Genomic DNA, 13,625 nt, shown 5'->3' with positions numbered 1-13,625 from the left:
GAAAAAGATATTCCATGCAAATGGAAACCAAAAGAAAGTTGGAGTAGCAATTCTCATATCAGACAAAATTGACTTTAAAATAAAAACTATTAGAAGAGACAAAGAAGGACACTACATAATGATCAGGGGATCAATCCAAGAAGAAGATATAACAACTGTATATATTTATGCACCCAACACAGGAGCACCTCAATACATAAGGCAAATACTAACAGCCATAAAAGGGGAAATCGACACTAACACATTCATAGTAGGGGACTTTAACACCCGACATTCACCAATGGACAGATCATCCAAAATGAAAATAAATAAGGAAACACAAGCTTTAAATGATACATTACACAAGATGCACTTAATTGATATTTATAGGACATTCCATTCAAAAACAACAGAATACAAATTTTTCTAAAGTGCTCATGGAACATTCTCCAGGATAGATCACATCTTGGGTCACAAATCAAGCCTTGGTAAATTTAAGAAAACTGAAATTGTATCAAGTAACTTTTCCGACCACAACGCTATGAGACTAGATATCAATTACAGGAAAAGATCTGTAAAAAATACAAACACATGGAGGCTAAACAATACACTACTTAATAATCAAGTGGGGCTTCCCTGGTGGCGGAGTGGTTGAGAGTCTGCCTGCCAAGGCAGGGGACACGGGTTCATGCCACGGTCTGGGAAGATCCCACATGCCGCGGAGTGGCTGAGTCCGTGAGCCACGGTGGCTGAGCCTGCGCGTCTGGAGCCTGTGCTCCGTAACATGAGAGGCCACAACGAGAGGCCTGCGTACCATAAAAAATAAAAAAAAAAATAACGAAGTGATCACTGAAGAAATCAAAGAGGAAATCAAAGAATACCTAGAAACAAATGACAATGGAGACACGACGACCCAAAACCTATGGGATGCAGCAAAAGCAGTTCTAAGAGGGAAGTTTATAGCAATACAATCCTACCTTAAGAAACAGGAAACATCTCAAATAAACAACCTAACCTTACACCTACAGCAATTAGAGAAAGAAGAACAAAAAAAATCCAAAGTTAGCAGAAGGAAAGAAATCATAAAGATCAGATCAGAAATAAATGAAAAAGAAATGAAGGAAATGATAGCAAAGATGAATAAAACTAAAAGCTGGTTCTTTGAGAAGATAAACAAAATTGATAAACCATTAGCCAGACTCATCAAGAAAAAAAGGGAGAAGACTCAAATCAATAGAATTAGAAATGAAAAAGGAGAAGTAACAACTGACACTGCAGAAATACAAAAGATCATGAGAGATTACTACAAGCAACTCTATGCCAATAAAATGGACAACCTGGAAGAAATGGACAAATTCTTAGAAATGCACAACCTGCCAAGACTGAATCAGGAAGAAACAGAAAATATGAACAGACAAATCACAAGCACTGAAATTGAAACTGTGATTAAAAATCTTCCAACAAACAAAAGCCCAGGACCAGATGGCTTCACAGGTGAATTCTATCAAACATTTAGAGAAGAGCTAACACCTAACCTTCTCAATCTCTTCCAAAATATAGCAGAGGGAGGAACACTCCCAATCTTTCTATGAGGCCACCATCACCCTGATACCAAAACCAGACAAAGATGTCACAAAGAAAGAAAACTACAGACCAATATCACTAATGAACATAGATGCAAAAATCCTCAACAAAATACTAGCAAACAGAATCCAACAGCACATTAAAAGGATCATACACCATGATCAAGTGGGGTTTGTCCCAGGAATGCAAGGATTCTTCAATATACACAAATCAATCAATGTGATACACCATATTAACAAATTGAAGGATGAAAACCATATGATAATCGCAATAGATGCAGGAAAATCTTTCAACAAAATTCCACACCCATTTATGATAAAAAGTCTCCAGAAAGTAGGCATAGAGGGAACCTACCTCAACATAACAAAGGCCACATATGACAAACCCACAGCCAATATCGTCCTCAATGGTGAAAAACTGAAAGCGTTTCCACTAAGATCAGGAACAAGACAAGGTTGCCCACTCTCACCACTCTTATTCAACATAGTTTTGGAAGTTTTAGCCACAGCAATCAGAGAAGAAAAGGAAATAAAAGGAATCCAAATCGGAAAAGAAGAAGTAAAGCTGTCACTGTTTGCAGATGACATGATACTATACATAGAGAATCCTAAAGAAGCTACCAGTAAACTACTAGAGCTAATCAATGAATTTGGTAAAGTAGCAGAATACAAAATTAATGCACAGAAATCTCTGGCATTCCTATACACTAATGATGAAAAATCTGAAAGTGAAATCAAGAAAACACTCCCATTTACCACTGCAAGAAAAAGAATAAAATATCTAGGAATAAACCTACCTAAGGAGACAAAAGAACTGTATGCAGAAAATGATAAGACACTGATGAAAGAAATTAAAGATGATACAAATAGATGGAGAGATATACCATGTTCTTGGATTGGAAGAATCAACATTGTGAAAATGACTCTACTACCCAAAGCAATCTACAGATTCAATGCAATCCCTATCAAACTGCCAATAGCATTTTTCACAGAACTAGAACAAAAAATTTCACAATTTGTATGGAAACACAAAAGACCCCGAATAGCCAAAGCAATCCTGAGAACGAAAAAAGGAGCTGGAGGAATCAGGCTCTGTGACTTCATACTATACTACAAAGCTACAGTAATGAAGACAGTATGGTACTGGCACAAAAACAGAAATATAGATCAATGGAACAGGATAGAAAGCCCAGAGATAAACCAATGCACATATGGTCACCTTATCATTGATAAAGGAGGCAGGAATGTACAGTGGAGAAAGGACAGCCTCTTCAATAAGTGGTGCTGGGAAAACTAAACAGGTACATGTAAAAGTATGAGATTAGATCACTCCCTAACACCATACACAAAAATAAGCTCAAAATGGATTAAAGACCTAAATGTAAGGCCAGAAACTATCAAACTCTTAGAGGAAAACATAGGCAGAACACTCTATGACATAAATCACAGCACGATCCTTTTTGACCCACCTCCTAAAGAAATGGAAATAAAAACAAAAATAAACAAATGGGACCTAATGAAACTTCAAAGCTTTTGCACAGCAAAGGAAACCATAAACAAGACCAAAAGACAACCCTCAGAATGGGAGAAAATATTTGCAACTGAAAAATGAAGCAACTGACAACGGATTCATCTCCAATATTTACAAGCAGCTCATGCAGCTCAATACCAAAAAAACAAACAAGCCAATCCAAAAATGGGCAGAAGACCTAAACAGACATTTCTCCAGAGAAGATATACAGACTGCCAAAAATACATGAAAGAATGCTCAACATCATTAATCATTAGAGAAATGCAAATCAAAACTACAATGAGATATCATCTCACACCAGTCAGAATGGCCATCATCAAAAAATCTCGAAACAGAGAAACTGGTAAACAAACAAACAAACAAACAAACAAAAAACAAAAAAAACCTCGAAACAATAAATGCTGGAGAGGGTGTGGAGAAAAGGGAACACTCTTGCACTGTTGGTGGGAATGTGAATTGGTGCAGCCACTATGGAGAACAGTATGCATGTTCCTTAAAAAACTACAAATAGAAATACCATATGACCCAGCAATCCCACTACTGGGCATATACCCTGAGAAAACCATAATTCAAAAAGGGTCATGTACCAAAATGTTCACTGCAGCTCTATTTACAATAGCCAGGACATGGAAACAACCTAAGTGTCCATCATCGGATGAATGGATAAAGAAGATGTGGCACATATATACAATGGAATATTACTCAGCCATAAAAAGAAACGAAATTGAGCTATTTGTAATGAGGTGGATGGACCTAGAGTCTGTCATACAGAGTGAAGTAAGTCAGAAAGGGAAAGACAAATACCATATGCTAACACATATATATGGAATTTAAGAAAAAAAAATGTCATGAAGAACCTAGGGGAAAGACAGGAATAAAGACACAGACCTACTAGAGAATGGACTTGAGGATATGGGGAGGGGGAAGGGTAAGCTGGGACAAAGTGAGAGAGTGGCATGGACATATATACACTACCAAACGTAAAATAGCTAGCTAGTGGGAAGCAGCCACATGGCACAGGGAGATCAGCTCCGTGCTTTGGTATCACCTAGAGGGGTGGGATAGGGAGGGTGAGAGGGAGGGAGATGCAAGAGGGAAGAGATATGGGGATATATGTATATGTATAACTGATTCACTTTGTTATAAAGCAGAAACTAACACACCATTGTAAAGCAGTTATACTCCAATAAAGATGTTAAAAAAAAAAAAAAAGAAAGAAAGAAGAAACTCTGCCCAAGATTTTTATTGGGAGCAGGTCACATAGGTACCCACTGCCTAGCACATACCAAAGTTCTAGATTCCCAGAAAGAAAGCAGGTATGTTCAGCATAAACCACATTGTTTGTACAGTTTAGGCACAGAGAGCCATTCTTATCAGTGGGATGGTGGAAACTCTCCCAAAATCAAAGTTCCCAGATACCAGTCAAGGGCCAACCTTGGAAGCAGGCCTTTCAAAGGATAGCATTCAGGCCTTCTTTATTAACTCTTTTCTGCACAGTGGTTTATCAGCATTACCTGCCCCCTGCAATCTTTTCTGTCTGTTTATTACAGCAAGACTCACCTTTTTAAAAGAAGTATTTGGCATCCTTCTACTGGGTCTCTGTCCAAGTGGAATTACTCCCTCCTTGTAACCTGGCTAACTCTTAAATTAGTCAGATGACACCTTAAAAATCATGCCCTAAGGAAAATCTTGCCTAATTTTAAATTTGTGTGTTTCTGTGTGTGTGTGTGTGTAGTGTGCCTGTGCACACATGCATACACACACACATGCTTTCTCTTACCAATGTTTATGGGTTGGGGTGGGAACTTGATATAAGCTGAGCCAGTCAGAGTACCTGTCCGGGATTTCTCTAACTGGAGGCACAGGGAAGGTGTAAAGATGTGAGTCTGGAAATATCAGAGGTCATGCTCCTAGTCTATGGCAGAGACTGTCTAAGGCAAGGCTGAATGAAGCAGATCCACAGAGAGAGGGATAGACCCAAGATGGCAAGAACCCTGCTAGCATCTGAAGCCATGGTTCTGGTCATCCCTAAGACTACCAATTCCTACAGTTTGGTTATGTGAGTCCATCAGTGCTCTTTCTTTGTGCTTATAAGCTAGTTCTAAATGGATTTCTAAATATCTTAACACCTAACGCATGCCAGGTTATAGACAATAAGGACTTGGAGTCTGGATAGTAAGAGAGACAGATGGCTGTATGTATCTACAGGGTGTGATGGGAGCAAACAGAGGAGGAACTAATATAGACCAAGGGCAGGGAATAGAAAAAAATTCAAGCCTCCTGCCCCAATGAGGAGAGTTAGTCTTGAATGATGAAGAGAAATAAGCCATAATAAGGAAGGCAAAGATGGAATGAGGCAAGGAAAGGGGGATTCCAGACAGAGGAAGCTGTTTGTAGAAGGGTCACAAAAAGAGCCCAAGACTTACAAGAATTGTAAATTGTCCAATGTATCTAGACTTATAAGTAGCAATCTACGAGAGATGAAGCTAGAAAAGTAATCTTTATGCCGAAGACCAAAGGTTGCAAACTGAGGGTTACCTGTCTGAATGCAGCCTGGAGAGAGATGTTTGGTTTGTCTTTATCCTGTTTTGTCTTTAGTTACTGACATTTAAAACTCGGATATTTCTTGTAAAAGTCCAGATTTCCACTTACTCTTAAAAAACAGGAAGATCTGACAATACTGGGTCCACATTCTTACATGACGACAGGTATCTGGAGCTGAACAGTAAGTGTGTCCTCTTCGGCCAAGCATGCATTCTCTAACTTGTCACAGTCCCCAACTCCCATTTATATCAAACCAAAGACATTATTGTTAAGAATGAGTTTAGGCTATGAAGCCAAATTGTCTAGATTTAAATTGACTCTTCTGATCTTAGGCAAGTTAGTTAAACACTATTTATATATCACCTGCTTTAAAGGGATTAAGTTAAATGCTTAAAAAGTGATTGGCGGGCTTCCCTGGTGGCGCAGTGGTTGAGAGTCCACCTGCCGATGCAGGGGACACGGGTTCGTGCCCCGGTCCGGGAAGATCCCACATGCCGCGGAGCGGCTGGGCCCGTGAGCCATGGCCGCTGAGCCTGCGCGTCCGGAGCCTGTGCTCCGCAACGAGAGAGGCCACGACAGTGAGAGGCCCACATAACGCAAAAAAAAAAAAAAAAAAAAAAAATAGTGATTGGCAATGGCAATCAGTAAATATCTGTTGTTATTAATATTACTATTTACGTTACTTATTTGATATCTATAAGCATTTGATTTATATAATCTAGACTGAGCAATGAGAAGTAATTTTAAGCAGGATAGGGATAATATTAGATTTGAATTTTAAAATATTCACTGCTGCTTCTTAGGAGAAAGGGACTAAAACAAGACTAGAGGCAAGAACACCTATTAGCAGATAGCAAAAGTACTCTAGCATATGTCAAATTAGATGGCCTGATGGAAAGAATGGGTCGAATCAGAGAAGTATTTAGATGACAGAAATTACAGCATTTGGTAGAGCTTTGGAGGTAGAAAATAATGGTAGACTCTCATTCTACAAAGAGTAACTAGTAGTAGTATTGACTAAAATGGAAAACAGAGGAAGAGAGCAAGTTTGGATGAGAAGAAAATGAATTAATGTTATATATGTTGAGTTTGAGGCATGTGTAGAAATCTGCAGCTCACCACGGAGCTGTAGACTGGAGCTAGAATATGTAGGAATCATCAAAGGATAGGTACAGATGATGCTATAGGAAAGAATGTAAAATTGAGAAGGGGTCAGGAACCAAGCAACAACTCAAAGAATGGGAAGAGGAAGAGGTGAATGAAAAGGAGCCTTGAAAATGAGCAGAAAAAGAGATACAAGGAAAACCAAGAAAGGACGGTATCAAAATTAAAAAAAGAGTATTTCATGACGATTAAATGTTTTAATAGAATGCTAAAAATTAGAGAATTTGTCTACTAAGCACAAAACAAAATGATTTTAACCAGTAAGTCATTTACATGGCCTAGAAATACCACTCACATTTAGTTTCTTCTCATTATAAACTACATAAATTAATTTTTAATTAAAAAGAAATGATGCATTAAAAAAATGACGACTTTTTAAGCATAATTTTAGCTTTTTGTTGTAGCAAACTACTAACTTTTTTTTGTTACTTTGCCTTGATTATCATCATTTAAAAAATATTTAAACTGGAAGTTTAAAGTCACAGATTAAGCTTAAGTTCTCACATTCACTCATTCATTTAAGTAATATTTATTTACTGAATACTTGCCATGTGTGAAATCAATGCATTTTAGGGACTTAGGGAAAAAACAAGGAATCACTCATTTGAGGTGTATACTAAGTCAACAGGTTGCTGTCTTCCAAGGTTACAACAGAGAGCAAATCCCTTCACATGTAATTACCAAAATTTAAAAAGGAGAAAAAGGAATTGGATATCTACTCTCAATCTGTTTTTTAAAAAAACCAAAAATCACAATCAACCTACCTGAGGGTAAACAAAGGAAGATCAATATTTATTTTAAATGCCTTAAAGGCACACAGACTTTAAACAATGGTACAGATTTTAAGTTTTATAGTGCTACTGCATGATAGGAAAAAGGAAGGGTGTAGGGAGACAAGGCACTTTCAAGGGCCCTATAATAAAAGCTTGCCCCTACTGATCACATACGATAAAGAGTCTGGTAAGGTAGAAATGTTGGCCTGAGGCTCTTTAAAATGTGAATTTCTCCTCAGAATCACAAATGAAAATTATTTCTTTACTTCATATTCTAAATTGCTGTGAGGACTGAACTAGGTAGATGCCACATCTATCTCATCACACTATTTCAGAAGATGAAGTCATCATTTTGTTGTTAGCATGCAATTCAACATTGTTAAAAATTTGCAACATTATAACTCATGAAATTAAACAACTTTTTAAATAGATATCACATGTAAATCTTTATCCATATTTCTGATTTTTCATCAAAATAAATATCCTAAAACAGGAATATAGTTCAAAGGATACTGATGCCAAGCTGAGACAACAGCTTGATTCTGGAATGATATAAACAAAATCTAAGTAAACCAGATTTTCTTCAGTGGGTAAGGCATGAAAACACAAGAAATTTTCAAAAATCAGACAATTAAATATTTAGTGAGTATGCACTCTATGCAACAGTATTTGTGCTGTGTTTTGCAAAACTAATCCAGGGAATCTATAATCTCCTGCAGAGATACAGTTATTCAACATACATTTATTTACTGGCTTGCTTACAAGTACCAGGCTTAGTGCAGGTGATAAACAAGAAGACAAAGAGGATTGAGATGTCTGCAAAAGTTTCTTTTCCAGTTTTCTGGAAGTTTTCTTTTGTCACCTTAACTCTATGTCACCTTAGAGTTAAGGTGACATAAAATGCTCCAAGTTTCTTTTAGGACAAGATAGAGTACATATAAAATAATAAAACCCAAATGTGAAAAATCATACAAGTAAATAGGACATAATCTGAAGGCAGTATCAGACACTTTTTCTTTTCCTAAAATTACCATGAAAAATTAGCAAAACAAAAAAGGTAGCCTACTGAATGGAAGAAGATATTTGCAAACAATGTATCCAATAAGAGGTTAATAACCAAAATATACGAAGAACTCACAGAACTCATACAACTGTGGAACAATAGTTAAAGTGTTTCTAATATAATATTAATTCTGTTAATATCATACTGGTATGATACTAACACTAATTAAAAATAATGGGTCATCACATTTTGAATAACTCTATGATACTACTATATCAAAATATGTATGTATGCATGGAGATAAGGTAGAGGCATTAGGGCTGACAGTTTGCTCTATTTTTCACATTTTGTATCATTTTAATTTTTTAAAAACAAAGAGTGATTTCCCCATGTCTTTACCTTATTGACTATAAATCTAAAAATAGACCTACAAGGGAAAAAAACTATTTCACTGTCATCTTCTTTAGATATATATGATTACAATGCTATTTACCTCAGAACATTTCCATCAGACTGAATGCTATACTTATGCCTATAATTTTTAGAATATTCATTATATATACAATATAATCTAAGAATCTAAATTATAAAGACATACCTTTGCGTAAGGGTTGTGGCATCATTAAGATCTGGATAAGCAAAAGGGATGTAACATCATGATAAAGAATTGGAACCTCAGGCTGTTGCTCCTCATTTCCCAGCCTAAAAGAAAAGTGCATAATCACTTTAGACAGTATTGTATCTTCCTTCTAATTCATTTTATATTTCACATATATGTCTATGGAACAGAAATCAACTTTCATAAGCAACTGAGAAATCTCAGAAGAAAAAGTTAGAGCCATATTTTTGGCCTAAAAATAAAACCTTTTAGGTTCACATATTTCCTTGACTCCGCCTAATATGAAAAAACTACATAGAAAATTTATTAGGTCTTAGGATATATTAACTTGATTATGATTAACTTTCTGATCTCTTAGATTACAGAAATCAAACAGAATTAAACGGAGCTTAAGAGAATTAGTTTCACTACAAATGGGGTGGCACTTAGGACACCTGCTATGACAAACTTCATACTAAAGAATATTCATGTTATTAAAAAAACAATTCACAAATAAGTTACATTGAAAAGCCATGGTCAATATCTCTTGTTAAAAGTTGTTTCAACTTTATGACTAAAATTCAAATAAAATCTTTGTTTCAAAGTTTCAAAGAAAAATAATAACCAAAGCAGAACTTAAAATACACTATAAAAGATAAAACAGTAAATCTAAGGAATGTATAGTACTATAAAACACATAGAATATATTATAAAGCAGCTCTTTTCACTCTAAAAGAATTTTTAAAACTCCTTTAGAAGCTTCAGTTTTTGGTCATAGGTTTAATTTTTAATGTCAGAAAAAAGTTAATCTTAAGCTTCCAGAATTGGTTAAATTCTGAAGCTACACTTCAGACTAGACTTGGGATAAACAAGAATTGTTCAAATCTTTTATTAGGCTTCATCACTCAACAAATATATAGTGATTACTTAACTGTATGCCAGGCACTGGACACATATGTGAGTAAACCAATCTCTGCTGCTGTGAAGCTTAAATAACTGGCAGAAGATGACAGCTCTTTGAATGGCTCTATTCTCTACAAATATCTCTTTAATACACTTGTCTTTCTCTCCAAAGGTAACCTTCCATTAATGCCATGAATCCTAGTATTTCTTGTCTCTTAAGTCTCTCTGGCATCTCTTCTTTACATGACCAAAGTTCTTAAAAAGAAAAAAAATCGAGGGGACACCATTTCCTCACCTATTATTCAAATTCCCACAGAAATGGTTTTCCACTGATTACACAAGTGGTAGCTTTTGTACGTCTGTAAATTAAATTGGGAGTAAATAAATAAATTAGGTGTATCGTTTAAAGAATTTTTAATGATGTGGGAATTTGGTTGGTGTTATTTTTAAAAAGCAGATTCTAAAACTGATACAATATGATTCAAACAGCTTTTTTTTCCATTTTTATTTATGTATGTATTTATGTATTTATTTACTACTGGAGTGTAACTGCTTTACAATGCTGTGTTAGTTTCTGCTGTACAGTGAAGTGAATCAGCTCCATGTACACCCATATCCCCTCCCTCTTGGACCTCCCTCCCACCTCTCCCCCACATCCCACCCATCTAGGTTGTCACAGAGCACCGAGCCGAGCTTCCCGTGCTTTACAGCATGTTCCACTAGCTATCTATTTTACACATGGCATTTCTGCGTGTGTGTGTATATATATATACACACACACACAGAGAAAAAGACTGCAAAGAAATGTCTCTCATTTTTATGAGACATTATGTTTCATTTTTATGGTTCATGAGTTCATTGAATTGTAACAAACTATATATAGCAGGTAGGTTATGAGATTTTAGATTGTTTCATTTTCTTTCTCAACATTTTTGTACATTTTAAACATTGTACAATAACTACAATTTCATAATCAGGAAAAATTTATAAAAACAATAACCTGGAGCTTGTTGGCTACTAAGATAATAACAATCATCTCAGGACACAGGAATGGATCTTTCCTGGCACACAGTAAGCACATATTCTGAATGAATGAATGAATGAATGGATACACCCCACTGTAGAGAAGTCAACCACAGTTTTGGTGTTTTTTTAAAAATAAACTTATTTATTTATTTATTTTTGGCTGTGTGTTGGATCTTCATTGCTGCACATGGGCTTTCTCTAGTTGCGGCAAGCAGGGGCTACTTTGAAGTGTGCAGGCTTCTCACTGCATTGGCTTCTCTTGTTGCAGAGCATGGGCTCTAGGCACGTGGGCTTCAGTAGTTGTGGCTCACGGGCTCTAGAGCGCAGGCTCAGTAGTTGTGGCGCATGGGCTTAGTTGCTCCACGGCATGTGGGATTGTCCTGGACCAGGGCTCAAACCCGTGTCGCCTGCATTCTTAACCACTGTGTCACCAGGGAAGTCCCAACCACAGTTTTTTAATGTGGGGTTTAATATCATCATTGTGACAAGTATCTGTTAAATGCTTAATATTTTAAAATACATAATTATCTCTATCTCAAAGTTTTTAGGTAATCTTTAAAATCCAGATTATAAAAAGTGTACACTACTATTAATTCCATGGATAATAAGGGGAAATGGGTGGGTTAGACTTAATAGGCCTAATTTTCCCATTTTTTTTTAAACCAAAGTGACTATCAACACAGTGAAATTTAAAGAAAATGAAATAATTTTCATGAGGATTATAGACAAAAGTGTATATGAGAAACCTATATCATTAGACATATAATTTTATGTTGTAAAAAAAAGATACTTCCATTTTAAAACTCTTATACAGAAATGAAACACAGATGACATAATCAACTGTAATATTACAAGTTAGTGAACTAATGAACCATAAAAATGAGAGCAAATAAGAAGGGGAAAAAAATCAACCAGATTTTCCAGAAATTCCTCAGATCTCTCCAAATCTTTCTGATTCCGAAGCCTAAGTTTTTCGCTATTACTCTATGCTTCCTTAGGTTCTGGAATCAGAAAGATTTGGATTCAGATCAGCTCTACTCCTTCACAGCTGTGTGCCCCTAAAGAATATGTTAATTAACTTTTCTAAGCCTCATGTTCCTCATATGTAAAAATTGAGACAACAATGGTACCTAGTTTATACAGTTATGGTGATGATTAAATGAGATTATATATGCAAAGCACAAAAATGTGTAGCATGATGTAAACACTGGATAACTGTTCGCAGCATTTAGTACTATCCTACTTATCTTAGGGCTATAAAAGAACACAACCCAGCAATCAGTAATATGGAAAGCAGAGTACCTCTGTCTGGTCTTTAAAACTTTTAATTCACCAATACTACACTTAAGAAACCTCTTGTTTGCTGAGTATCCTTAGACTCAGAGAGTTAGGCATTCTAATACTTCATCTGCACACCATCCCTGTCCTTGAGTATGCAAGTCTAGCCAGGAAAGAAAATTACTAGCTACTATCAAGAAAAGTGATTTATTTTCCTTAGCCAGAACATACAAAATACTCACAGCTTACTAATTTTGTCTACAAACACACACACATACAATTTTTTTTTTCTGAGAAGTAGCGGTATTTATTCATAGCCTCAAAGTATACCCCCACCAGATAATTAGTAATTACAAAGGATGAAATAATAACTTTACGGTGGAAAAACTTGGCATATACCACATTAGCCAAATGATCAGAGTTATTAACATTAATAAGAAGACAAATCAACAGCATGTGCCTCCTGATGTGACACACGAAAAAGAACACAATATTACTTATGCGATATTTCTGCCAAAAGTTTATCACCTGAATCTAACCACAAGGAAATATTGGACAAAAATAAACTGAGGGGTTCTACAAAATAATTGGCCTGAGCTCTTTAAAAAAAAGTCAATGTCATGGAATACAAAGTCAGGAAAGATTTCACACTGAAGGAAATTAAAGAGACATGACACTAAACACAAACACGATCTTGAATTTTCTTTGCACTGCATTTGCATTTCCCAGGATATTACTGAAATAACTGGCAAAATCCGAATAGGTTCTGCATGAGGTAGGAGTCAATATTAATTATTTCTCATATAAATATCCAACTAACCCAGCTCCATTCACTATAAAGACTGTGCTTCCCCAACTGCTCCACAGTTCCATCTATGCTATAAATCCAATATCCACATATGTATGGATCTGGTTTGTTTTGTTTTATTTTAACAAGCAAATACAAATTTATTTCTCATCTCCCCTTGATTATACAAGTGGTAGCATAAAGTACAGATTTAGTGCTCCTGAATTTATTTTTCTTTTAATATTGTATCTGAATGGAGATTTTTCCATATCAGTAAGCAAAGCACTTTCTCAACTTTTCTTCCATCTCTCTCTCTCTCTCTCTCTCTCTCTCCTCTCTCTTCGCATACATGTCTTAATTTACTTATGTAGGGAAGGCAAAGCAGTAGGATATTTGATCACTATATGGCAAAAAATAAGATTGAATCTCTTCCTTATACCATACATTTTGAAACAT

At 35.9% G+C, this 13,625-nt stretch overlaps 1 protein-coding gene across 8 annotated transcripts in view; it reads right to left on the bottom strand.

Moving 5' to 3' along the window:
• UBR3 (ubiquitin protein ligase E3 component n-recognin 3) overlaps positions 1-13,625 on the bottom strand; it is a 233,013-nt gene that overhangs the window by 33,225 nt on the left and 186,163 nt on the right. For all 8 annotated transcript variants that reach the window (XM_049712251.1, XM_033423543.2, XM_033423538.2 and 5 more), the window contains one exon: positions 9,176-9,279. In XM_049712251.1, coding sequence (XP_049568208.1) covers positions 9,176-9,279 — 104 coding nt within the window. The remainder of the gene's footprint in view (positions 1-9,175; positions 9,280-13,625) is intronic.

This window comes from Orcinus orca, chromosome 7 (genome assembly GCF_937001465.1).
Source record: "Orcinus orca chromosome 7, mOrcOrc1.1, whole genome shotgun sequence".
In the NCBI taxonomy this organism is placed as follows: Eukaryota; Metazoa; Chordata; class Mammalia; order Artiodactyla; family Delphinidae; genus Orcinus; species Orcinus orca.
The sequence above is the reverse complement of the archived record's forward strand: the minus strand, read 5'-3'. Positions and strand labels throughout refer to the sequence as shown.